This window comes from Gobius niger (genome assembly GCF_951799975.1).
Source record: "Gobius niger genome assembly, chromosome: 11".
NCBI classification, from domain to species: domain Eukaryota; kingdom Metazoa; phylum Chordata; class Actinopteri; order Gobiiformes; family Gobiidae; genus Gobius; species Gobius niger.
Window position 1 is genome coordinate 8,912,489 of NC_136862.1, and position 26,956 is coordinate 8,939,444.

General features: G+C 41.3%; 1 protein-coding gene across 3 annotated transcripts in view; it reads right to left on the minus strand.

The window, feature by feature from the left end:
* The window catches only part of ntm (neurotrimin), a 610,313-nt gene that overhangs the window by 138,009 nt on the left and 445,348 nt on the right, over positions 1–26,956 (minus strand). For 2 of the 3 annotated variants that reach the window (XM_079565682.1, XM_079565681.1), the window contains exon 2: positions 4,894–4,981. In XM_079565682.1, the coding sequence (XP_079421808.1) occupies positions 4,894–4,981 (88 nt within the window). Of the gene's footprint in view, positions 1–4,893; positions 5,475–26,956 lie in introns of those variants that run through there. The other variant, XM_079565680.1, reaches the window with a different exon arrangement.

Genomic DNA, 26,956 nt, shown 5'->3' on the forward strand with positions numbered 1-26,956 from the left:
GTTCGGACTTGGGCGCCGCATTGACCAGCACCGGGCAGACTCTCTAAGTAATAATCACATTGAGCGGCAAAGTGGGGAAAAAGTTTGCTTGTTATTTACAGTGTTTTCAATTCATATGCTGCCTGTGCGCTGTGGTTTAATCAGATGCGGTCGGGCGATCACAAAAGGGATGGAGGGAGCAAGCCTGGTAACTCATTTGAGAGCTAACATTACAGCAGACTATTATCCTTTGAAATATGTGACAGCGAAAAATAAAGGTGCTACGATCTATTAAGTGGACATTGTGTTACGTGTGCAGTGATTGTTGGTAGTTTAGCGAAATTTACTATGCCTTGTTTATGTTTTATCTGCCACCAGCTGAAACAAAGTTCTCTTTTAAAAGACTATTGAAAAGACATTTTCTGATGGAGGCCTAAATTCGTTTGTGTGTATGTATGTCTATATATAGATGTATAACTGAGGAGCGGTTCGTATATGTGAAGTGTTTTTTCAATTCAAGAAAGAAGAAGAAACTTTGGGGTTCTATATATCGACGCCACAAAATCCAATACAAATCTGAGCAAGCTGAAGAGGGGAAATAACCGTACCACTACTTCTACTACTACTACTACTACTACTACTACTACTACTACTACTACTACAGTAACACTCCAAGCCCTTTTTTGCAGAAGGAACGACAATGCTCAAAAGAGTTGTTCTTTGTATGATTTGTTCTGTAATGGTGCCAAAAATATTTTAGCACAGAATACTCACAACAACAAAAAAGGCAATAAAAGTAATTTGATAAAGATACGGTGGCACGGTGGCTGAGTAGTTAGTGTGGCTGACTGCAAGAAGGTTCTGGGTTCAATTCCTCAACCATGTGCGCCTTTCTATGTGTAGTTTACATGCTCTCCCCGTGTCTGGATGGGTTTCCTTTGGGAGCTCCGGTTTCCCTCATCACCCCAAAACATGCATGGTTAATCTTCGAGTCAGGTGGTTCTGACTATTAATCTGGCATCTGAAGATGGGTCCCCAGATGCTGCACCCGGCTGGTTTTGCTCGTAGAAAGAATTTATGGACAATATTTTGATACATGTTTTATTTTTGTAGATAATGCTTTCAGCTATTGTATGCCAAGAACCATTTAAACACTGGTATAAATGAGAAGGGGGAAAAAAGGTACCCAGGCAAAAGGTTCAGGCTCTGATCACAATTAAAATCTGTTCAGATCATTCATGTTAGCTGTTCATAAGGTCATCAAGTGTCTTGGGCACACAACTTGAAAATAATAAGGGTGGCTGAGAATGTCAGTATAGTGTGAGGTGGGGACTCTATCCATGGTCCTGAAATAGGTGAGCGTGGGGGAGCTGTCCATGGTGCTGAAAGGCCCGCTGTAGCACCATCAAAGGTGAAGACAGTAGGTCGTGTCAGTATTTCTAATAGCAAAATGTCAACAGAAGATTGGGCTTCATGCTTCGCAGAGATTTGAAACATGGAGGAGCTGTCTATGGTGCTGAAATGACTATTTTAGGGGAAGATCAGATTATGACGAGGTGGAATGATTCTGAAACATAATTGCAATATTAGAGACAACTCATTACATGTGCGATTAATGTGTTAAAGAAAAGATTTAGTTCACAGAGCACATTCCTTTAGCTTTGGAATAATTTTGGAAATGTTTTTATCCAGTACAAACCACGGATTAAGTCCTCGCTGACACAGGTTTTTGTTGGGACATTACATAGCTAAATAACTGCATTCTATGTGATTTAAATTATGATTTGGAGTGCATTGAGCTGCTCTTGTTATAGTGTGGGATCTGGCTACTGCTGTTAAGTGTTCTGCTTTGGGTAATGTGTCAATGATACTTCAAGATTTAAGTGGATGTTATTTATGTAATGCTAAAATGTAGCTCACGGGTGTCTGTCCTTGGTGCGGCATGGGGTGAACTGTGTGCGTCTGTGTGAGTGCACTGTTTAGCAAGAGTGGGAAAATGCTTATATCGATGAGCATTGATAAAAAACTCAAGAGGCATGACAAGACGGTAGGCCATTGATTTTTACTTCTTATAGTTTAATGTAAAAAAACAATGTCATGTATTAGATAAATGAATGTGAGTGAAGGCTTGGTCTTAATATTTCTTCTCACCATAGTTATATCTAACATACAGATATCCCTAGTTCTGTAACAGCCGAGCAGCAGCACTTACCCGAGGTTCTGAAAGAAGACAGCTCTAAAGAAAGCAAACAAGTATTGCTATATGCATTGTCTTTTGTTTTCTACAGTTTGTGGTGGACTTGAAGTGCTCCATGAGTAAAGTTGGACTTGAAAGTTGAAGTAGTTTGCAAATTTGCACTTTCATATGTTTGTATTCTCCTACAAAAAATCCTGAAACACATGAAAGTATCTTGAATATGGGGAAGGCACTGAAAAGCTTTCCTGCTTCGGCCTACTCCTTTTGAGTTCAGATCATTTTGAAATAATTACATGGGATATATGAGACACGTCTTCTCTCAAATGACCATCATCAGGCCACCATTTTTTCATACTGAGATATGTTCTTACCTGAGTTTTGACAACCTGTCTGGTCTTTGTGCGTGCCCTCAGTCATCAAAACAACCAAAGATGCTGAAGCATTTGGCCTCTCCCAATGTATTCCTATAGCTCCAAACAGGGGTGAAGTTGGAAGCGACCAACTCTTCCACGGGCACGCACAAAGACCAGACAGGTACGTATCAACTTAAGCCTAAGCTCAGGAAAGAACATATCTCAGTATGGAAAAACGGTGGCCTGTTCCTTTAATGCTGAACATGCTTAAAATGTGATGTGTAAATCTTCTCAAAATTGTGCAGACCGAGAAAAGTCTGTGTGTAATTCTGTGGATGGTGTTCCATGGTACTGAAAAGTGTGTTGAAAAGCTTTAGAAGTCGACCCTTTTTAAACAAGTCGCTATCAAAGTACTTGAAACAACCTATTCCCAGTTTATTGTGAAAAACTGTCAGTCACCCAACATGCTCCCCTCTGTCGAACCACTTAACAAATGTAAATCCATTTCCTTTGACTTCCGCACACCCCAAACCACCTCTCCCAATAGGCAAATGATCAGCTTTTCTCGCAAACAAAGACACTTGTTACACTTGTCTTGCTGTGGCTGGCACTCTTCACTTTGATCCTATTATGCGGCTATATCTACTGTGAGGGGCTTTTTCATTAAGAGGGACTTATAATCCACCGAGGCTAATTACTCACTGTTTGAAGTAGACTAAAGTGTACCATTATGTGAGCTGCTGCTTGTCATTACATGATAAAATGCATATGGTGGCAAGCTGGCGGGTGAGGCAGCTCACTAGTAAATCATATAGGATTAGCAGTAGTTGCATGCAAAGGCCAAATAAACACACTGTGGAAGTGATTATTTGGGTGATTTGCTCATGACTCATGCTTTCCAATATATTTCAATGCCATCTTAAACGTCATATTATTCAGTATGAAAACATCGACTTTGTACTTGCCTTGTGTAATAGAAGTGTGTGTTTTACATTAAATATACGGTTTATTCATTGTTCATGTGTTCTACACCTATAAATCTGTTTTGTTTACTATGTCTCAAATTGGAAGTTTGCAATAGTACAAGTCGGAGATCTATAAATAGCCACGTATTATAGATAAAATGGCAAAATTACAGAATAATATGTTACAAATTTACAAAGTGCATGTTAGTGTTTGGTTTAAAAATGACAAAAAAATTATTAATACTATTACAAATAGGTTAAGTTAATATTAGAGTAGTTGTGAGAACAAGTTGCAGTAGCAACAGCAGCAGCAGTAGTGGCAATATTAAAGGAACAGGCCATCATTTTCACATACGTCAGTATATGTTCTTACATGAGCTTAGACGAGTTGATGTGTAACTGTCTGGTCTTTGTGCATGTGCTCAGTCACACACAATGACCAGACATGTTGTTGGCATTTGGCCTTGGTTAGAAGCGACCACCCTCTTCCACGGGCCCAAAAAGTGTCGAGCTCTGTCCGATGGAAGACTTGGAAGTGGATGGTACAAGAAATGGAAGTGCTTTTGTGATATATTGTGGCCTCAAATGCAGATTGCATCACCAAAAATTATGATACAATATTTTTTTCAATATTTTTGCCATTTACTGGGCAGCCCTAAATGCCACCATATTTTATCAGTCATGGCCAAGATAAACGAGTGGCAAATAATACATTTACTTTGTATTTATATCACTAACAGTCAACAAAGATGGCCAAAGTATCAACACCTGTTCGTACTTCACATCGCACCACACACTGTCCCAATCTCCCCGTGTGCGCCCTCTGACTCACCAGCCCATACCCTAACGCTACAGAGTTTCTTCTGCCGAGTTGTTACAGCGCCTGCTTGGTTTACGTTTCCCGACAGCCCTTGAAGGCATTATAAATCCCTCTCTGTCCAGTAAGCCCGCGAGGGGGCAGGAGGAGGGGAAAGGTCAGCGCAGACAATCTTCCATCTTGTGGAATTGCAAGTCAATCCATCTCCGCGCCGCGGCGGGACTTTACGACATTTTTTTACACTTGACAACATACTTTCACGCTTTCCTACAGCAACTCAACACGAGTTTGTTGCTCTCAAACTCCGCGATACTTTTCAGCCTCTGATGCTGTTAGTTTTGCCTCGTCAGACAACAATTAAAAGCCGACTAAGTCTCTGCTAACAGCTGCTCAAGATTAGTCGAGTGTGTGCCTGAATTGCGTATCCCCCCCCCCCCCTTGCCTAATCCTCTACACAATACTTACAGAGAGCGGGAAGTAATAAAAAAAAAAAACAATATATAATGCACAATCCAAAATAAGAAGCGACCAAGTTAATCATGCAAACCAGCAGCGAGTGAGATTAGAAAACGCATGTCTTACCTGAGGAATACGGTCTCTCCTTGACGCACGGTGATGTTGTCCATGACTTTGTTGTCGGACTGTGCGTCTCCCTGGCTGCGGACTGACCCTGCAGGCACAAGAAGCAAAATCCTCAGAGAGAGAAGCAGGGTGCATTTGGAGAGCGCGAGCAAGTATCCCCGGACGGACATCGTCTCAAGCTTTTTTTCCAGAAACGAAAAAAAAAAAAAAAAAAAAACAAGTAGAAGAAGAAAAAAAGAAAAACAAAACAATCCCACGCTCCGCGACAACGAGTCAGTGTGTGCGCCCCCCGCGGAAGATTAGTTCGCCACGCGGTTCATTAGTTTTAATCCAAAGCTGCTCGTCAGGTAAAGGCGCGGTGAGTGACTGACTGACTGTCTGAGAGACGCACACACACACACACACACTCGACCCTTCGCAGGGGAGGAAGCCACTGCGCGCTTTTGCTGCTGCTGCTGTTGCTGCTGCTTAAACACACAGAAGGCGGATTAAAAGAAAAAGAAGGGAGAAAAAAATGCCGCTTCGTATTCCTTCCAAGTTTGTTAGCGATAGCCGAGCCCACAGAGAAGAGATGAGTAGTGCTCTAACGCGCCGTCTACCGCTGCCCAAGGAGGCGGGAGAGGGTGGGGGGAGAGGGTGGGGGGAGAGGGATGACAGGAGGCGCATAGTCCGAGGAGAGTCAAGACGCACGAGCCAAGTGTGCCATTTGCATTTGCTGTCAATGACTTTGTGTATGCGCGCTGTAGCCGGCTGGGTCTACCGACTCCAGAGCTCACTTTAGTGTGATAGATATAGCAAAAATACGATCATAGTTGGACTAAAGATGAGAGACTGTGGTTTCACGTGAGCTGCTTTTTTAACGTTGCAAAACGCATTTTCCAAGCCTAAGTGCAATATGGCTGTGTATCTATTGACTTATATTATGAATGCTGTAAGTCATAGTAAATAGAAAGAGCCTTGAAGTTCCTTGTCATGCTTTAGAGAGATAGGTGGAGGGCTACACAACCCATGACATTTTGTCTACTTTTGATATTGTTAATTATAGGTTTTCATTCACTCCGTATGGAAGGGAGCTCAGTCAAGCATGAATGAAATAAAACACATACAGTAATAGTATGGTCAGTTTAGTAGTGTAAACTATTTCAAATACAATGCTATCACTGTACGTATACAATACATTTGGTTTGCTTTTAAATCTGCTCAGAAAGGGCAAATATTGTTACACGGTCTTGATCTTGAACATTTTAAAATATATTATTACAAGGCTCCATTATATTCTCAATGCTCTATCTACAAACAGCTGAAAACACTTATAGTGTTATTGAAATGTCACGGCCAATAGGAGCCAGACAATGGAAAATACATTAAAGGAACCAACAAGAGGAAGTCATGAAAATGCACTTCTACGAAGCACTTAGAGCAGGGGTGGGCAATTCATTTTCATAAGGGGCCACATGAGGAGCCTGAATTGAGTCGGAGGGCCGCACCAACAATAACTCAAACTTATATCGGGATATAAATATATTGGGAGTGTATCGCCGGGGTCCATAAACAAAAGCTCCAAAAAAAATAAAAATGTTTTGATTGGGAAAATACATTGAGGACTTTTTTTCAATAAATCTATAATGATGAGCCTGACAGGACTGCAGCCTCATAGAAACGGCTCACACTTATTGCACTTGACAAGCCTGTGTCACAAGTCTCTCCTACATTGTAGTCAATATTCATTCACTCCGCACTCCGTGGATTGTAGCCACAGCTGCCCAGGGGCAGACTGTCCATTTCCCACTTGTCTACAATGTGTTGTTTATATCCTTATATCTTATTATGCCAGTGCCTTTTGCTGGACACCTGTGGAATTCTTTACTTTTATTCTTATTTAATCTGCCCCCTAGTGGCTGGAGTGAGCATTCTGGTAATAAAAAATAAAAAATCATAACTCCGCACAGGAATGAGCTAGAGACTTACTTTTTTTTTTGACATGCTTATGAATTTATGCCCTACAAGTTATGGGCCGGACTGAATCATCTCGCGGGCCGGATGTGGCCCGCGGGCCGTACTTTGCCCAGGTCTGACTTAGAGGATCGCAGTAGCAGCAAATAAGTCCTTTTCGATGGTAGAGTTTGTACTGCAATGATACTTAAGTCCATCAGTATGACTGTACTGCAGGCCACAAAACACTTCAGATTATTTAAGGCAACACAAAAATGGTTGTTTCAGAAAGTTTGTTCAAACCATTGCATGGAACTAAATTGCATGGAGACTGGATAATTGGAGTTTAATTCTCCTAATTAATAGCGCCCTTATCTAAATACGACTTTATTTTAGTATACACTTGTGCTCACAATGTCTTTTCAGTCTTTGTTAATGTAATATTTTGCATGGCCTTAATTTGTAGCAATTTAGCATCTAGTTACATACCACTTGTGTATTTTTAAACACATAATCGCTGCTTGTTAGTCTAATATTGCGGCATTTCTGTACCTAAATCATTATCTTGATTTCTTTTAGTAATATATAGGGTCTAATTAACTACTCACTGGTTTGCTAATTAGCACTTAGGTAGCTATTAATAAGTATTCACATTGTGATTGCAAATTGCAGCCTTATTATGTACTGTATTTTTATTTATTTATTTTTTCATCTTGATTTGCTGGAATTGTAGTATTAGACCGTCGAACATGTGAGTACATGTGAATCCGTTCCTCCTGTTCGCAAATAAGTGTCACCGAGCCACTGTATTTAAAATCTACTGGGCATTTTTCACAGTGTGCGTCATCCCCACTCCACCTCTCACTGCGCAATCAATGTTTGATTAGAGATTTCATTTGAACAGGCCGCGGGCATTCTGTCATCTGCGCTGCATCAAGAGCCAAGTAAAAGGGCGAGTATTAGGAAAACACAAGCCGTGAACATGATGCATTTGAAATCTTTGTCATTCAGACCAAAGTATTGCCTCAGAACCCGACACTGGTTTAAAGAAGCACAAAGCCAACCAACAAGACTCCAGAAAAGCATATAAATCTCTGTGTTTCCTTATCAGCATGTTAACTCACAGTGATTCCAGGGCACAGACATTTACTTTTTCTCATCCAATTAGGTTCATTAGGTCTTCTAGTAATAATGACAATATGTGACAAACACTGACAAAAACAGCTGACCGGACACGTCACAGCAACATCAAGTGACTGAGGAGGGCTGCAGCTGAATCTGTCAAATATGAAATAACACTACAAAAACATATTATTATTTTTATTTTTTAAAGTAAAATAAGTTTCATTTTAAATTAAAGAGACTAGATGCAAATTGGACACTTTATACTCATTACTGCCACCTCAGGTCTTATGCGTAACTGCAGTCTCTATATTAAGCTCGTGCATGACGGCACTTTGGACCGGAAGTAACACCTTTTTGAGTGACAGGATTTTAGAGGCAGTTGTGGTGAATAGGTCTGAGCTCATTCTACACATTAGGACATGGCTGGAACATGTAGGGGGACGGAAATACTTAGTTTTAACATATTTAAACTCCGTATAGTCCCTTTAAGACGCAATACATGCATAACATGTATGGTTGTCAATGCAGCACAACCTTGAGGTGAAATGTTCAATTATGCATCGCTGTGTACTTCAGGCCCTGACCTCTACAATGCATCTTGACATTGGAAGATGAACCTGGCTTTATAGAGCAACATGTTATATCATGCTGTCATCAATAGATCATGAGGGAGGAGACAACCAGGACCATAGGTCTGGCTTAGTTAGTAAACTATGTTGACGCTAAAGAGGCACACATATATTTATTTATTTACATACATACATTACAAACATATAAAAAATTGGGCTGTCAGATTGAAAATATCACATGTTTTGACCTCACCCACGCCTTTATCTTGAGCGCAAACAGCTACCTGAAAGGAACCGCAGCCGGTCATGGCCCAGTTCAGCTGGTCTCAGAAGCCTCGCTGTCACATCGTCAACCTTGTGCATAAATGCAAAAATCCTTCAGTCCTTTCATGGACGGGCGCAGATGGACAGCTGATGTTTATAAGTGTGCAGCAGAGGAGACAAAGGGGATTTTGTCGTGTGAACACACATGTCCACAGGGACAGAGGAGATGTGGGGTAGGACACTGAGCAATCAACAAGTGAATAATGGTCGTGGGTGAGCCTTGGATCTGGCAACACATACTTTTAGCCACTATAATAACATTTACATTTTTGTTTCTTATCTTAGTTCCTAAGGATGGAAAGAAAACACTGAATGTGAAACTTCAACTTTTTCTTTTCTTAAAATTAGACAGAAAATACTATGTGAAAACAAATAGTTTCAGGGCAAATTTTTCCCTCAACCTCAATTTGAAACGGTTTGCTTCAGTGGATATTGACGTGAAGACAGCCTATTTATAGCTATAGAGCATATAGACTGAACTTTTGTATTGAGTTCAGTGTGACAGTGATGCAGAGGAGATTGGCAGCACAGAGCAGTGCCCTGTTCAAATGAAACTATTTTTAGTGTTTTTAAATGGCAGGTCTCAGATGAATGGTTAAGCACATGTCCAAACTGACAACATGCCATCAGTCAGATTTGGGAAGCGTTTAAAGCCTTTATCAGTGCTGATGACAAGGATTAGAATGACAAGCAGACAGGCATTTTGACAGTATAAGATGAACCAGATTAAGTCAAAATAGAATAGATTCATACACAGATGGTATGCTGGCTATGGTTGGACTTGCAAATTAGTAAAAAGAGAAAGAGGGAGAGAGATCCCTATATTTGTTTTAGTAAAGCTGGAGCATACTGGCTGGCTCTCTTGCTTACAACTCTATCAGCCTTACACAGTTGCGGACACATGAAAATCTCACTGCTGCACTAATAGCTATTACTGGCTGCCTCGTTCTCTAGATGTAACAGGCTTGTTACAACTAATAGGCCTTCTGGTTCCAAAGTATTTGCATTTGCTGTGAGGCAAGGACACATATAGACACCCACCACTGCACAACTATGCCACCCAAGCTCTATTATCTGATCTATAGATCTGATCTATGGGAGGAGGCCTCGTGGAAGGCTCAGGACACACTGGTGGGACTATGGGCCAGATCTTGTTGCAGCGCACGGGGCGGCGCAGGCTCTTGGCGAATTATTTTCCGAGTGGCGGCGCTATATGTGCCATTCGCCTCCGCCACCTGTGAGGGGGCTTCACAAGAGGAGGTGACTGCACTGATGGAAACACGGCTGACATTCACTTCCTCGTTTACATTGCGTTGTCTTGCGTTCTTTCTTAAGCCTTAGGCTCTCACAGGTCAAACTAAAAACTTTATTTACCCCATCATGAGCTAAACGATGTTCACGTCTCGAGAGAAAAAGAGCTACAGCGTCCGCTGTGTTGCGGATCGGCCCGCGCTTGGCGTGAACGCGAAGCAAAACAAAAGCACATGTTCATCCCACACAACCACTCTCCTGGACGTGGAGTCGATCTGGTTGGAGGAAAATCTGTGTCTCCACCCACTTAAATGCGCTAAGTCTGGAGTGGCAAGATCACAAAGTGCGCTCCTACTGAGCGCAAAATGTCACGCTATCGTCTCCGTTTTGATGCACAAGATCGGGCCCTATGTCTCCAAACTGGCCTGGTGTCCCCCCAGAACAGCTAGGGGAGGTGTGCGTGGATGTGGAAGTCTGGGCATCTCTACTGAGAGTGCTGCCCCCGCGACCCGGCCCCGGATAAAGTGGAAGAAAATGGATGGATGGATGGATGGATGGATGGATGGATCTGATCTACACAATTTCTTTGTACAGTTGTTTAATGGCAAATAATTCCCTTCACTTCACTTACTGAAAAGCTGCTAAAGTTACATTGTATTGGATCGGAATAGCTTTTCCTGAAAACTTGGAGATGTTAGGAAAGGTCCAACAGGCCAACACTTTCCCTCTGTCCAAATGTTTCCTGATCGTGTCTTCGACTGACCATTTTAAAATCACGCTTCTTACTTTTTGCTTATTTTTCGGCTCTGTGTTGGTTATTGTCGATGGACATATTTGCTCTTTGTTTGTGAACTTTATTAAATTCACTGTGGAAGAATTAAGATAGACCTTATCATTTGCAAGGAGCACACGGACAGGGACCCAAAACTAAAGAAAGACAAAGCAAAAACATAAAAGTATGACACAATGTACACGTAATGAGTGGACATTTGTAGACACACACAAACAATTACTGAAACACAACTCTATGTTTTTTCTTTTTCTTCTTCGCAAAACCGTATAACACGCTTAAAAGCTGACAAGAAATCTGTTTAGGATGATAAAGGCGCTTTAAACTCATTAGACATCGCTTTTCTTTGCACTGTGTAATAACATCCAATAACATTTCGAAAATTGAGTTTCTGGGGACAGAAATGGCTTCTCAAATGAGCTGCATCTCTTTGTATTTCTTGTGGTAATTAATGATCCTTCCACCTGCTCTCCAAGAATACGCTGACGAAATCGGATCTGTCTAATGAGCGCCGTAGATTTAACCGATGGCGTGCCAATTACTGTTGCGCATAATTGAAACCATATCCGCGATCATTTGCACATATCCTTAAGGCACATCATCGCAATGTGGCGCAGGCAACGTGTAGGCGTGACAGCTTCTCCTACAATCTCATGAACCCCCCCCTCTTTTCTTTGGAACATAAAACATAATGCAGGGTAGAGGGGAAGGTTGGGTGGGAGGGTGGTATGCTAACTTGTCATAGCACACCACTGTTTTATTGCTGTTTTGTGCCGCGTAACACACCCACTGCTAAGACAAACAGTATCCTTTTGGTTTGCCTAATTGCTTGGTTCTTTCGCTGTCACGGTGGTCTCCCTTGCAGATTTCCATTCGCAGCGAGAGACGGGGTATAGTAACAAAAAAAGAAAAAGAAATGGTAAGCCCGGGAAGAAAAAAAAAATCTGCATGTAATTACTCAGTGCACTGCCTCCACTCAGAGTCGCTTAATACGAGTATTCACTAGTGCTTTTCAATAGCCAATATTTTGCCTCTCAGCAGTTTCTCCCTCCATTTGACACACTGAAGGTAATAGAGTCGTATAAGTGCTGCTACCGACCCGGATTACAATTTGAAATAAAGATGTTTTTTCACAGTTCCTTGGTTAAGAGCAAGACCGGGTCCCAGTGGTGAAAGTGACCTAATCTTTGGCTTGAGGATGTCTCCCAGCAAAAGATGATAATAAGTGTTAATTAGACCAACTGTGGCCCGGAAAGTGGGGGAAGTTGGAGGTGCTTCGTGGCGAAATGTCAAAGAGTATTATGTGAGTGAGGAGGGACCAAGTCAGTGTTGAGCCTTTACTTTGTGAAGGTGAAAATGCACGAATATTGCGACACACGCTCGTACTTCTTACGGCTAATGATTTCACACAACAGGCCTTTATCATGTGAAATCGACTTGGGAAGGTGTTAGCCAGGGTTATAAAGTTACTACATCTACACTGTGTTCCAAATTATTATGCAAATGACATTTTTCTAAGATTTTCTAAATTGTCAACTCAAATGAGAGTCAGCATAATTTTCAAGTCTTTAACTGGTAGACGATCATTTAAATGTGGTTGAAAAAATCTCCCAGTGATAACAGTAAAAACCTCAAAATCTACTGTTCCAAATTATTATGCAACTTTAAAGCTTGTAATTTACTGAAAATGGTCTTTTGTTGAATTTGTAGCATTAGGAGGTCATACTTACTGAAATCAAAAGCTATTTCAATCCAAAAAAAATATGAACAGGTCAAGTTATATTTTACCATAGGAGCCCCTGTGTGATAACAGCTTCAAAATTCTTAAATCCATTAAACTTGTAAGTTTTTGGAAAGTTTCTGCTTGGATTTCTTTGCAGGATGTCAGAATAGCCTCCCAGAGCTGCTGTTTGGTTGAAAACTGCCTCCCACCCTCATAGTAGTTTTTTTTTTGTTGAGGCTCCAAAGGTTCTCAATAGGGTTGAGGTCAGAGGAGGAGCGGGTCCACATCATGAGTTTCTCTCCTTTTATGCCCATGGCAGCCAGTGATGCAGAGGTTTTCTTTACAGTATGACATGGTGCGTTGTCATGCATGAAGATGATTTTGTTAGAGAAAACACGGCTCTTCTTTTTGTAGCATAGAAGACAGTGGTCAGTCAGAAACTCCACATATTTCTCAAAGGTCATTTTCACACCTTCAGGGAGCCTAAAAGGGCCTAATGGGGCCGACCAGCTCTCTCCCCATGATTCTGGCCCAAAACATGACTCCGCTACGTCTTTACTGACGTCACAGCCTTGTTGGGACATTGTGGCCATTCACCAACTATCCACTACTCCATTGATTTGACCATCCAGGGCTACACGGCACTCATCAGTGAACAAGACTGTCTGAAAATGAGTCCTCATGTATTTCTGAGCCACTGCAGCCGTTTCTGTTCATCAGCATTCAATTAACAGTTTAGGGGAGGCCCGGATAGAAGGTTTATGCACAACTGCAGCCTCTGAAGGGTCCTACACCTTGATGTTCGGGAGACTCCAGAGGCACCAGCAGCTTCAAATACCTGTAGGCTGCTTTGTAGCATCTGTTCTCTTAATCTGATGTGTTTGTCTGGCAGAAACTGTCCATATTGTGCCTTTATCTGCACAAACCTGTGTGTGTCTGAATCAGCCACAAATCTCTTATCTGTATGATGATTACACTTGATCTTTCATGAAATATCGAAGGTTTTCATACCTAGACCAAGGCATTCAACTATTTCACGCTTTTCATCAGCAGAAAGACCCTTTTTCTTTCCCATATTGCTTGAAAATGATGATCTGCATAATAAAGTGGAACACCCTTTTTCAGTAGTTTTTCCCTTAACTGGGCTTAACCTGAAAACTAATCATCCCAGGTCTCTGAGATTAATGTCAGTGATTCATAGAGCCCCAAGACATGATACCATCCATGAGTTTCATTATTTTTGGTTTTTATTTTACCTTTTTGACACAAAAAATACAATTTGCATAATAATTTGGAACGCAGTGTACATCAAACCGTCATTGTTTCAGTAATCCTGCATATTCAGTGTATTTCACTCCTACACTTCGACATATACGTCACACAAAGAAATCCACAGCGCCCAATCCACAAATAATAATACATTTTATTAGTTTGGCCACTTTCTGTGAATCACCTGCGCTTGAGTGTTCCAGTGCTGGGGAGCAGAGTGGCTCCAATAGTCGGGCAGGAGGGACAGTGAGCTGGAGAGAGGAGGAGGAGGAGGAGAGAGTGCGAACAGGTGTGGAGATGCGAAGGTCAGTCAGGTATGGAGGGGCAAGGTTATAAGGACCACGATTTCAAACTCTCTTCCCTGTGCAGATGGGCATGTTTGCTGGCTAACGATTTCATTTCACTGCTTTCCTCTGAAGTGGAAGAAATGCACCCTCTTCTGGCACTGTGTATAATTACACATTATCTTTGTAGTAGGGATATTTTCTTAACACGTACATTATTTCTGGTCCGTACTTCAAAAGAATACCAAGGTGTGTAAAATTCAGAATACAATTAAAAATGAACAATATCATTTGTTCAGCCCATGTGGCTCAAATTGGGACAAGGGAGTGTCAAATATTACATTACTTTGTAACTATAATGTTGGCGATTCAACCCAAGCTCTGGCCGGTGCATTGGACACTTCACCCATCATACCTGTAAGAACATGATGTGTGACAGTGAGTGACTGGTGGCAGTCGGAAGGGCAGTAGACAAAGTTTGGGAGCTACAGTTCTGTCAGCTGCCCCAAAACAGCCTTGGGTTTAATGTGCAGCTCACTACAACATTGGGAGAATAATTAATGCTTAACACGCTATTTACGAAAGACAGTCAGGGGGGGGGTCCATGTGTTTTTGTTACGATATTAAGAGAATAGTGTTAGAAATTGTACTTAATAAATACGCTAAATTATTACATCTAATGGTAGTTGTATATGTTTGTTTCTGCAGTGTTGTGAACTCTGTAAAAACTAATCTAAAAGTACTGAAGAAAGTAAGTAAGTTCTGTATTTGTCATTGTACAACCATGCAACAAAATGGTGTTCAGGTGTTAGTCCTGCCTCTGTGGGCCAACCAGCATGTTTTTGGAGGTAGGGGAAACCATAGCACCTGGAGGAAACCTGGTTGGCTGCCTTTTGTTTTGTGGCATATGTACAGTATATGGGCCATATCTCACAATGATCAAAAATGAACATTACATTTCAAAGGGAGAGACTTTACTCATTTAAGATAATGAAAGTACACCAAAACTATATTCTTCATAGAGCTCAGAACATTTATACAATTTCACACATTTCCTCTGTGAGACATTGACAGACAAAGCAGCAAATCAATGTGAGAGATACTTTTTGTTTTCTTCTCTTACAGCAGGTTCAGTTCAGACGTAGAGCTAGAGCCCAATCTAAAATACAGACAATGGAAAGACTTGTCATCTTGCAAATTAGAGCACATTTTTCCACTCGTTGGAGCAATATGAATAGTTGCATTGTACATCTCCTCCACAGAGTTACAAGAATGGAGGAAGTGGGAGTGCTGCAGGCATGACAGCACCCGTCCGGATCACGAAACAGAGAGTGAGTTGTCACTGTGGAGGGGAAGTGCAGGCCCAAGGCGGCACATTCTCAGAGGGCTGTAGCTGCCGTATAGTGTCACATCACAGTCACACATTAAGATTGCTTTACTGATATCTTGTGAATCTATAAGAGAAATTACTCGGTTGGTCAGAAAGACTGGTAAGGGCAATCACGACGCTAATAGATTATAACTTATGGCGTGCATCCTGTAACCCCAAAAAGGCAGCGCTTGTGCAGGTTTGTCCTTGGCAAAGACACTTTACCTACACCCTAGGATTTTAAATGTGTGGAGGCATCCGCATGGGAATGGATTCTTCATGTATAAAGTAAAGGCTTGAGTGCTCTAGGAAGATAAAAAAGTGCAATGCAAATGCAACCTTGTGTATTTGGATATGGCCACCAAGTTTCGAGACAGATTACTAAATGCATTTGAGTAGGAGAGCTAGGGACCACAGCTTGTGTTTACATCCCGGGTAAACATATGTGGCTGCAGTTTTATGATGTTTATAATAAGTAAATGAATAATAAATGATAAACTCTGCCATTGTAATGCTCCTAATAAAGGAAATGGATATGGTTCTGTCCAGTTGTTGTTATTGTCTGGGGCTGTTAGGAGCTTTTAATGGGCCATCAGTGGACAAAAGTTAATGAACTACATCTGCACTTTTGGAAACTTTTTAATCAGCCTTATGTCAAAGTTGTTTTTTTTTAGTTACATTAAGTTTTACTGTTTTTATGTTTTGAACAATGCAAACATGAGACACTTGGGATATTGACCATAAAAGAAAGTACTATTAAGAGCATTTTAACCTGTTACTTGCCGTCCCCCCTGATCGGGGTTTAGGGTTATGGTTAGGAATGGCAAATGTAAATGTTAGTTGTGACTCACTCACACATATCTTACACATACAGTGCAGAGACAAAGTAAGTACACCGTCTGGAGTTTCTCACATTTCTGCTTAAATTGGTCACTAAATTTGGTCTGATCTTCATCAAAATCACAGGAATGATTAAACAGTGTCTGCTTAAACTAATACCACCCAAACATTTACATTTGATCATATTTTTATTGGCCATGACATGTAAAAAGTCTCAGAAGAGTGTGGAATAAGTAAGTACACCACCTGAATATCACTGCAACAGTTTTGTAAAGAGGAATGGTCCAAGATTCACAGAGACATTCACAACTGCATGGAATAAGTAAGTGAACCCTTGTATTAAGGCTGGCTGATCCTTCTTATGCAGCAATAACTGCTTTTCTGTAGTTGCAGATTAGACGCTCTCAACGACCAGGATGAATCTTAGACCGTTCCTCTTTACAAAACTGCTGTAGTTCAGTGAGATTCAGGGGGTGTACTTACTTATTCCATGCTCTCCTGTGTTGTTTACATGTTGTGGCCAATAAAGATATGATAAAATGTAAATGTTTGGGTGGTGTTAGTTTAAGCAGACACAGTTTAATCATTCCTGTGATTTTGATGAAGATCAGACCACATTTAGTGGCCAGTTTAGGCAGAAATGTGAGAAATTCCAGACGGTGTACTTTTTCTCTGCACAGTACTTTTAGAATCTAGAAGGGCTTGGCTTTCAAATGAGGCATCACACTGGCATATAGGCTGTAAGCTCTCCTGTCTTTGGGATTTGAATATGCATTATTGCTAACCCTAACTTTAACCCTAGCCCTGATGATGGCAGGTAGGAGGTTAACAGATATGTGCTGTTTTTGTTGAAATGTTGGCTCCAAAGCATGGATTCAGGTCAGTGCCAGTAAAGTCACTGTGAACCTCAAAACTTCCAAAACTCTTCAAAGAACCATCTCGTTTCCGCTGAACCTCACAGCAGCACCCTAATTGTCAACCTTCACAAGAAAACTAAAACATCGCTTGTGCTATAGCTATATTCTACTAATGGTCAACACACTGGCCTGTAATTGGCTTCAATAATCCAAACGTGTCTGAGACAGTGAGCGACTGATGTCAGGATGTCATGGGGAAAATTGCTTCTTCTTACACGTTGGATGCTTTGCTGGCACGGTCTGAAAGCAAGCAATATACAGTCTAGTTATAAAAATGCATTCGCTCAGCAGGTAAACTGACATTTTGTTGTTGCAGGCAATTTTGAACCCCGGGGGAGCCCACAGAAATCAAATCCACCAAGGGCAACAAGCACGTCATTTTAGCGGCTCTTAATTGAGATGAATGACAGACGACTGGGGAAGATGGACAGAGCAACAGGCATTGTAGTGCGCGCTCATCAACTCCCTACGCCTGGCTGTGTAATCGTGGTAATCGCCTTAATGACCGCTATTAGGCAGTCCCGCGCATGTGTCAATCAAACAAGCAGGCTATGAAAAGAAAGAAGCACAACTTCAGCGGAGGACTTATGCCAGTTCTGTGAAGTCATCCAATCAACTTGCAAAATGGCAACTTCAGGGGATAAAGTGCTGAAGACCAGGATTTGAGATTGGTGTAATTTTTTCCCCCTTTTATATTTTACAATTTACTTTCCTTACAAAAAAAAGTCTCAATGGACGACTTGATGCCAAAACCATTTTTTGACTTCCGAAACCAACATACTCTATATAATAATAGGAAACAATTGAAAGTTTTATCAATTTTATCGAGCAAAGCTGCCAAACTGATCATTGTTACTGTAGATGGTAAATGGTCTCAATTTATATCGCGCTTTTCTATCTTCATCAGATTCAAAGCGCTCTACAGCAAGAAACAAATCACCCATTCACACTCTCACACCAATGTACGCAAACCCTGAAGGGTGAAGTTTTGCCCAAGGACACAACAAAAGTGTGCATCTTCAGGAGCTGGGATTCAATCCCCCGACCCTCTGATCACGAGACAACCAGCTCTACCAACTGCACCACTGTTGCAGTTGTTAAATGCATACAATATGTTTTTGCAGACTGGAGGGTCTCCATTACTTCTCATACTTTCAAGATCTCTTTCTTTCTCTGGGTTTAGCATTTCGCTAATATGTCAAAAATAGACAACATTACTACTGTATATGGCACTGTTTTGAACATGTTTTTTTTCCAAGAATATCACCAGATCGAATCCAGGTCTATAAACTGAAGAAAAAAATCTGTGAAGGACACCAGGAAAAACCCGAATGAGGACAAAGCTCATCAACAGATTAAAACTGCAGAGGAGTTTGGTCTGCACCGCCTGGTTTCTGCAGCTTGATAAACACTGCTCCTTAGAATAGCACCGTGATATAGAAGTGCTTCTATACTTCCATGTGAGGTGAGCTGTATCATGGTTTGCTCAATATAAAATATTAATATTGACTGTTGACTCGAGTGCACTGGTCAGTGTCGGCCTGGTGCCTGTGTGGCGCGGCTGATAGACCACCTCATAAACTACTTACTGTATCTCTGCACTGCACCAACACTGTGTTGCCAGAAAAAGAAAATGCACTACATATTCGATGGTGTACATTCAGGTGTCCTTCAATGTATGCTTACAGTTAATGGGGTGTCCAACCTTTTTTACAAATGAGCTACTTTGTGAAAGAAATGACTCACTTAGACTGGATAATTTGTTACTTATTAATTTGGAAGTACAGCCCCTCTTTTAACACATAAATAATTAATTTATTACATATTTGCAGAATGGGTTCTTAGAGAAAAGACATTGTGTTGAGATTCACTTGGGTAAATTTGCCAAGAATTTACTGCAATCAGATGTGACTCATCAAGCTCGTGTTCAAATAAAGCTTTTGATGAGCTTGAAAATAAGTGTATGAGAATATGAATTACAGTGACACAGCTATATTTGAACACTGCTCCTGTTTCCAGACTGTGGCAGTCCTGTATGGGGCTCGTATAACATTTTATAAGAATAGTGATGGTGGGTGGAGAGGGGTTGTCATTTCTGTGTTATATATAGTTCAATATATGGATTTTAAGACCACATAGAGATTTGCAGCTTTGGCTTTATTGAAAAATAAAATCTATGGAATGAAAGACAATACAGGACAATAACTAAAGATGCATTTGTAATTTGCAGTTGTGAAATGAACACAGTTCTCAGGCAGACTGGCCACAAAAATAGCATTCACTTTCAAACATACTGCAGGTCCATTCAACATTTGTATGGTAAGTAAAAAGGTAAAAGACTGGCCACTGGCACAAGCCATGCTAAGTGGTGCCAACATTATCGATTTTCAACAATGGCTTGCTACTTTACTAAAGGGCTGAATCTGACGACTCATTCAGTTTATCTGACAGGCTGCATAAAACACCTTAGAGCTTTTTTCATTGGTACTTTGTGTTAGCTTGTTGACTTATATTGAGCTATAAATCCGTGGTAATGGGATTAAACATAATGTACGTATAGAAATCAAATTTTTCACATATTGTCGACTTGAGTTAAGATGAAGATAATTCGCCACCATCTTCAGGAGTTTCTTCTTGCGCTTGTCTTCAGAAGTAAGACTGGGCGACACACCTATGATTAAAATAGCCATGTACAGCTGACTGTGGGCCACTGCCCTTTGGGGTCAAACTTTTAAACGAAATACATTGGTTTGAGAGCAGAAAAGAGTTTTGTCAAAAAGCACAAAGCTAGTCTCAACAGGGGAGGGGGGCTGTGCTATTATCTAACTCCACTTCACACTGGACTCCAAAGATCAGAGAAAATGGGATTTGTAAATGCAAATGGAATCCATTTTTGCAGCATAAAAAACACACACCAAAAAGTGCCACATAAATTAGGATTATGTGAGGGTACACGAGGGCCATCTTGAATCCCGGATCCCGCAGGTGCCGTCTGTCGCTGTGGGCAGGACACTTCACCTATTGTATGTACTGTATAAATGTACTGTATAATGTAGACTTCCGTCGGTCTACCTCTGGACAGCTGTTATTTTAGCTTTGCCCCCTTGCTTGCCTTTTTGGTATAATGTTCCTTTTATTTCATAGTGATCCAGGTAAATTGTCTTGCCAACAACACAATGACAGTCTACACAGGTTATAAATTAACCTGCCTTACCATCAGAGCCACTTTTGGTATATATTTGATGACTTGACCAAGACTTGGCGTTACGTGTTGATAAAATCTTTTCATAAAGCAGATGTTTTTGTTGCCTATTGAATTTAGATGCTCAAGCAACATTGTGTCCCTTCCTGAAACCCTGCTGTGTGCTGTCCTGCTTCTCTATTTGGATGGCGGAAACACCTCGGCAGAAAACTTTCGTGGCCTTTGCGTTTCCTCTGTGTTTTGTGGCCCTCTGTACATGCGCGCAAGCAGGTTTTTTCCTTCCCACCGGCACAAGACAGGAGAGGTTTTTGTAGCAATAACACAAGTGCCCCCTGGGAGGACTGGCAGCGAGTTGGTGAAATATCACTTCTTTTAATACACCCAAGGAACAGACTGAAAAGGGCCGAGGCTGAGGAGACTGCTTGGAGATTCTTGGTATGGGTGCGCTGTTCGAACTGTGTCGGGGGAAGGCATTTTGGAATAATACCCACTGCATGTATTTAGACTTCAAGGCGGGCTTTAGTGCTGAGCATGTGCTTTGACCTTTGCAGTGGCAGTGCACACACTACAATGACTGTTTATGCCTGTAGTGTAAATTCCTCTCAAGAATCAGTATGTTTTGTTGGTGAGGTGTGGTGAGGTTTGCAGCTGGTGAGGCACATGACTCCAATATTAAGTCGAGAAAACTGCTGGCAGATGCAACGTGCAGTCTATGGTATGTATTATCACCATATTGCATATAAAAATAATAATGAAAGAAAATTGGACACACACATTCACTTCTATGTTTAAAACCCCTCTCCTGCAGAGAAATATAACTGGTTTTAACTTAAAGTCCACATTTTTTTGTAGAAATGGGTGGTGCAGACACAGCGCTTAACATCATCAGGGGCAGTGCATTAGAGTTACGTCTCACCTCCAGTCCTTCAATACACAGTTTAAAGTCATATTAACAGGTTAAAGTTATGTTGTATGCGCTAGATTCTTCATTTAATCATAGAAAAACATAAAAAACATAGTATTTTATTTCTCGTGTTGAATGAATGAGCCCAGGTCAGTGTGTGTGGAGACCAATTGCCTCAGGTTGCACTGCTTTATGACTGCGATGCTAGGGGCCGACATTGCCCAGCCCGTGCTGTAGTACCTCCATATAGGGGCGGCAAATCAATCTAGTTTACAATTAGAAAGCATTGCACTTTACGCACGTTCTAAGTAACTGTAAAGCCTGGTGCCTAATTTTTTTTGAATTTTTTTTTACTTTCTACAGCTAGATATTGCTCCTGTGATAATGCTGGGTTAGCTACAATTAAAGGGAAGGAGGAGTCTGTAAATCCGCTCGTGGCCCTTTTCACATTGCATGTTCTTATGTGGTAATAGTTTTGTTCTCAGCTTTTTGGTTTCGGTGCACATGGTGGTGAGCTCCACGTGCAAGACCTCTGGTTAGTTGGAGTTGAAGTTTGCCAAAGTTTCTCAAAGTCAGTGGTGAAAATAAGTTATATATAAGACAGCGTAAAGCAGAACATCAGGAAACAAATCTAAATATTTACTGTGAGAAAAAACAAAAAAGCTACAAACATACTTCGACCCAGGTTGATTTATGAACAAAAGCGTACAAAAAACAGACACCCCCTTGCGTCTACTGTTTGTTCACCAGGTCTCTGCAGAATCAGCGAACAGATGTGAGCAGAAAGAACTGAACAGAAAGAACTAAAGCTAAGAATAGCCCCCAACATCGTTGACCGAAGCATCTACAGTGCACTCCATGTCTGTAAACCACCTTAATTTCTAATCTCCTCAATCACCGCTCTTCAAAACCTTATGTTCCATTCAAATCTATCATTGCTTTGTATCGTTGCACTTCCTGTTCTCTCTTTCGCTTTAGGATTACAGTTCTTAAGAAATGAAAGATGACCAGCTATTTTCTCTTGAGCTCTGAAGATGCAAACAAGAAACATAAACAAAGAGCAGGGAAAAATAGATCTGCGGGTGAGCGAGATGACAAGAACAAACTCAATACGGCTGCGTACGACAACAGACAGCATCCCTGACCATCTCTCTCTCACTCTTCACACTGTAATTTCCCCTTTGGTCGAACGCCACAGGCCAGATGTGCGTGAAATGGATCACACTGGTGTTGAGGGCAACCACTTAAACGCAGCCATCCCTCCTGATGACTTCCAGATGGCCATCCTACATCTTTAAGACACGCTCCGTCCATAAGGGAGCAGGAGGTAATGGGGTCCTCTGCAATGGTTTAAATGAAATATTGCCTTGCTTGATCAAGAGCAACATGGCGGCACTCCGGCTTCTGCCGTTGTCAAGTAGATAATTTGGCCGCCATCGGTTAGCTCAAGATCTGGAGATGGTCCGAATGTGCTTATTGTTTGGTAATGAAGAAGAAATTAGGTGAAATTGCTGTATAGCAGCACGATTTGGGCAAATATTCAAATTTCAATTAATTCAAGTGTTGTGATTGCAAAAAGATAAGGGATTTATGCTTAAAAAAGAGCAATAACGCCATGGCCCCATGCAGGGAGATTTCTGAAGCATTTTTGTCTTCAAAGAAGGTTCTTGAGTCATCTTTTGTACTCTGTGGTTGAAGTCTCGAACGTTTCGCCTCTCAGAGACTCGAGACTTCAATGAACATGTACAGAAGATGACTCAAGAACCTTCATTGAAGATGGATGACTCCTGTACAACTGAGAGCCTACACAGACATCTTGAAATACAAGCATTTATTTTATTACAAAAATGTTTAGAATTGAAAAATACCTCATAAATGTACAAACAAACATGAGCCTTTGCTCAGCTGACTGTAACTTTACCAGGAGTGGGTGCGTCTCCAGCTTGTCCATAGAGATGTTGAATGACGTCGACAAAAAAGGTTCTCATCCAAACCCATTCTTTGATTACCCACTGCAGTGTCATTATGAGCATGCTTTGTACAGATGGCAACAGTATAGTCCAAAATGTTACTCAGTGTGCCTTTAATTCAATGCAATTACCATTCAAATTGTGATTTTGTTTTTAATATTACTTACTATTGGGCCGATAAAACATGACACCTAACAAGAGATAAAGTCAATTGTATGGTTTGTATGTCTACAAGTGGATGAATGCACAAAATCAGCAACATTTGGAGATATTTTATAAAGTCATATTTTCAGTACAATAATAGAATTAAATAGATAACTCAATAAAAAATAATGAAAAGGAAAGGAGTGTAAGAGACAGTAAACAACTGGCAAAACAATGTGCGGTTCACTTCGGAAGGGAATAAAGGAAAGACAAACACACAGGAGTCCAGAGCCGCACTGGAGTAGAATGCTGTCAGTATGTGTCAGCGGGCTAATGGCCATATTGACTGTAGCCTTTAGGTAATGGCACTGAGCTGTTGCTTTTACTAATGGCGTCTTTATTAGCTTCTGATTGTGTTCAGGGGTAGCTAGTCGTGTCACTGTCACCACTGAAATGTCGAGGCTACAGCTAAACCTATAGCTAAGGAAAATAATGAGAGAACTGCGATGAGAAAATATGTGATTTTACAGTGATTTTCCAGAACAGAACAAACAGGAGTACATCAGTTCCGATAAACACTGATCGAGCATTCCTCTAAGAAGTAAACCACTAAAACCAGAGGTGTTCCTTGGGGCAGGAAAAGTAATCAAGGACCAACAGAACCCCGATGCACGTCAGCCTGAGCACCCTTCATCAGGGCGACAAACAGTTTCCCCCCCTGACATAACGGCTAACACTTGATACTGGCACCAGTGTTGAAATATCAATATGTTGGTATTGATCCGCCCTTCACTATATTAGTCACTATAGTCTGCGGTTGGCCTATTTCTGCTGTTGCTAATACTAATAAAGTGAGATTATTGCAAAAAATCAATTTGTTATTTCTAACTCTGTTGCTTGAACAGTTGGATTTGAGAAACCAGGGTGTGTACGATATTTTTCGCTCTATTTTTAGAGCGAATGAATCGTGTAATTAACAAGAGGTGGATGTGGCAAGAGTGAAGACGTAAGGTCGACACCATGTCCTCAAGTGAAAATGAAATCTCCAATCAAACATGTGAGAAATACTTTCTCACATGAGTCAGACAGCATTTCCAGGCTGCAAAATCAACTTTGTGGGATAATTGGCCCTCCAGAGAGTTTTGTGAGAAAATAAAATGACAATGTGTTTTTTTTCCAGCATTTCCCTATTGCAAGTGAGCGAACAGCTAAGTGCAGATGTGTGGCCAAGAGGCACTTGACTTGAGGTTTTGAACTTCTGGAGGAAAACAATAATTAAGCCTTGAACAAACAGTGGTGATAGCGGCGCTGCGGGTGAGAGGCGGTGAAGATGTGACCGGCCGGGGAGACATTGCCAATTGGCATCTGACCAGAGAGAGATTGATGTCTGTCTGTTGTTTTCAACCGAGTCACACATAACGATATCACACATTGTTAAAAAAAAGCAAGCAAGTGTGTAAAGCTTATAAACCAGCTTATTGTTGATTATTAACCATGGAGATGAGCTCTGCAGGACGGCGCGGGGATTAGGTTACAGCCTGAGGGTGTGCGCTTGCATCATTTTCATTCAAAACAGAATCCCAAAGTTCCACACTTAGGGTCAAAACAAATATGAACAATGCACACTTAGCACTGATTTGCCTTCTGTTACCAGAATAGAATGTGACATCACTTGCATTCTCTCTTTACAAAGCAAATGGTTATTTTACCAATAAGTGTGCTCAGGTCTTGACTCTGACAAGAGTTCCTGAATGTCTCCCAAAGCTCTCTCTTTTTTAACAGTAAAAGCATCCTTTTTCTAGGTAGTATAGGTTACTTGTAAAAAGCCATAGGGACAGGAGTGGCTTGTTAGTGGAGCGTTTGCCCACTTATGGTTAACGGTTCAAGTGCTACAGCAAATGTCTCTCTTTTGCAGCCCACAAAAATACATCAGCACATCCAGGCCGACTGAGCAAGCGCAGGGGTCTCCAACCTTTTTATCTAAGCTACTTATGTTTTGAAGTATGCAAGGAGGGCACTTGGGAGGAGTTCACCCAGGAGAATTAATAACCAAGATGATACTCTAAGATAAAACAAATTAAGAACACACATTTGTGTTCGGGTTTTGTTCAAAATGTAGCAAACCTTTTTGCGCACTACCAAGAAAGGGATGGAGAAATACTGTAGCTCCCAAGCAACTGCTTTGGAGATCCCAGGCTTAGAGGAAATAATTAATGGAAATAATGAAACTGGTGCAGGTTCACGTATTGTTCCGTGAACGAATGATCACTTTGCTGAAAATGATGTAGCACCTGAGCCACTGGCAAAGGCATGTAATGTATAACTTATAAAACGCACATGGCTGTGTGGGAGGCGATATTGCAAGTTGCATGACCCTTTAGGCTAACTAACGCTCTACCACTCTATAGCCCGCCTCTCTCGGCCCACCCTGCGGCCAGCATTTGCCAAGATCTTAATCACAAAGGCCTCAGGCAATCAATACCAAAGTGGCCCTTGGGCGGTCGGACATTGCCGAGTGGAAGTGACCATTACCTTCTAATAAAGAGATTGATGCTGAGCCAGTTGTCTTCATCCCCCTTTGGAGATAGCTTCCTGAGTGTGAACCGAAGCTAAATGCACTTTGGTGTGACACGTCCGCAGCTATCAGTCCCAAAGACAGAGCAACACATTCCACCCCGCGTCAGCCGCTCATTGTGACTTATTATGTGGGTAAAGTGGCCACTATAGCGCAGTATGTCATTCAAGTAAACATATGAGGGTGTAGCTTTAAGAGAAGGTCTTCTTCATTCTCATAGTCCAACATAAGAAAAACACGCACTTATCTTGCTGAAGCTTTAATAATCTGCGCCGCTCAGGAGGGGCTCACGAATTATTAATAGTAATGATGTGGACCTGTTTGTTTATAGGTCTCAGCAGATTTTTAAGTGCAGCGTGAGAGCCAAACACAATAGCTGTTTTAAATAGCTCCCTCTGTACGCGCTCACTCTTCCCGTGAGTAGCCACCGCTTTAATAAACACATTTTCTGCTGCACCATGGAGTTTCTTCTTTCTTTCTTTCTTTTTTATTTTTTCCGCTAAGCCTTTAAAAGTGTCAGCTTAAGGCGAGAAGGTGCACACATCTAATTATTATGTGGTTATATTCTTTTTTTGTTGACAAACGCATGGCTCTGCGCGTTACCCACGGGTAATAGGAGAAGAAGCTTACTGTGGCTAATAATACATTAACCAAAGGAATATGGAAAGCCTTGTGGCCACCCAAAACTTTGGGATTTTTGTTTGGCTTTGGGCTTTTCATGCAAATTGTAAATGGAAACGGTACTAAACTGCTTGTAGAGCTTAACGCTGAGATGGTCTGTAATATGTTGGTGCTGTGGCTTTGTTTTAATTAAATGACTTGTTTGTTTGGGGGAGGGGTAATGAGCCAGATTGTAGCATAATTGTTAAGTTTTG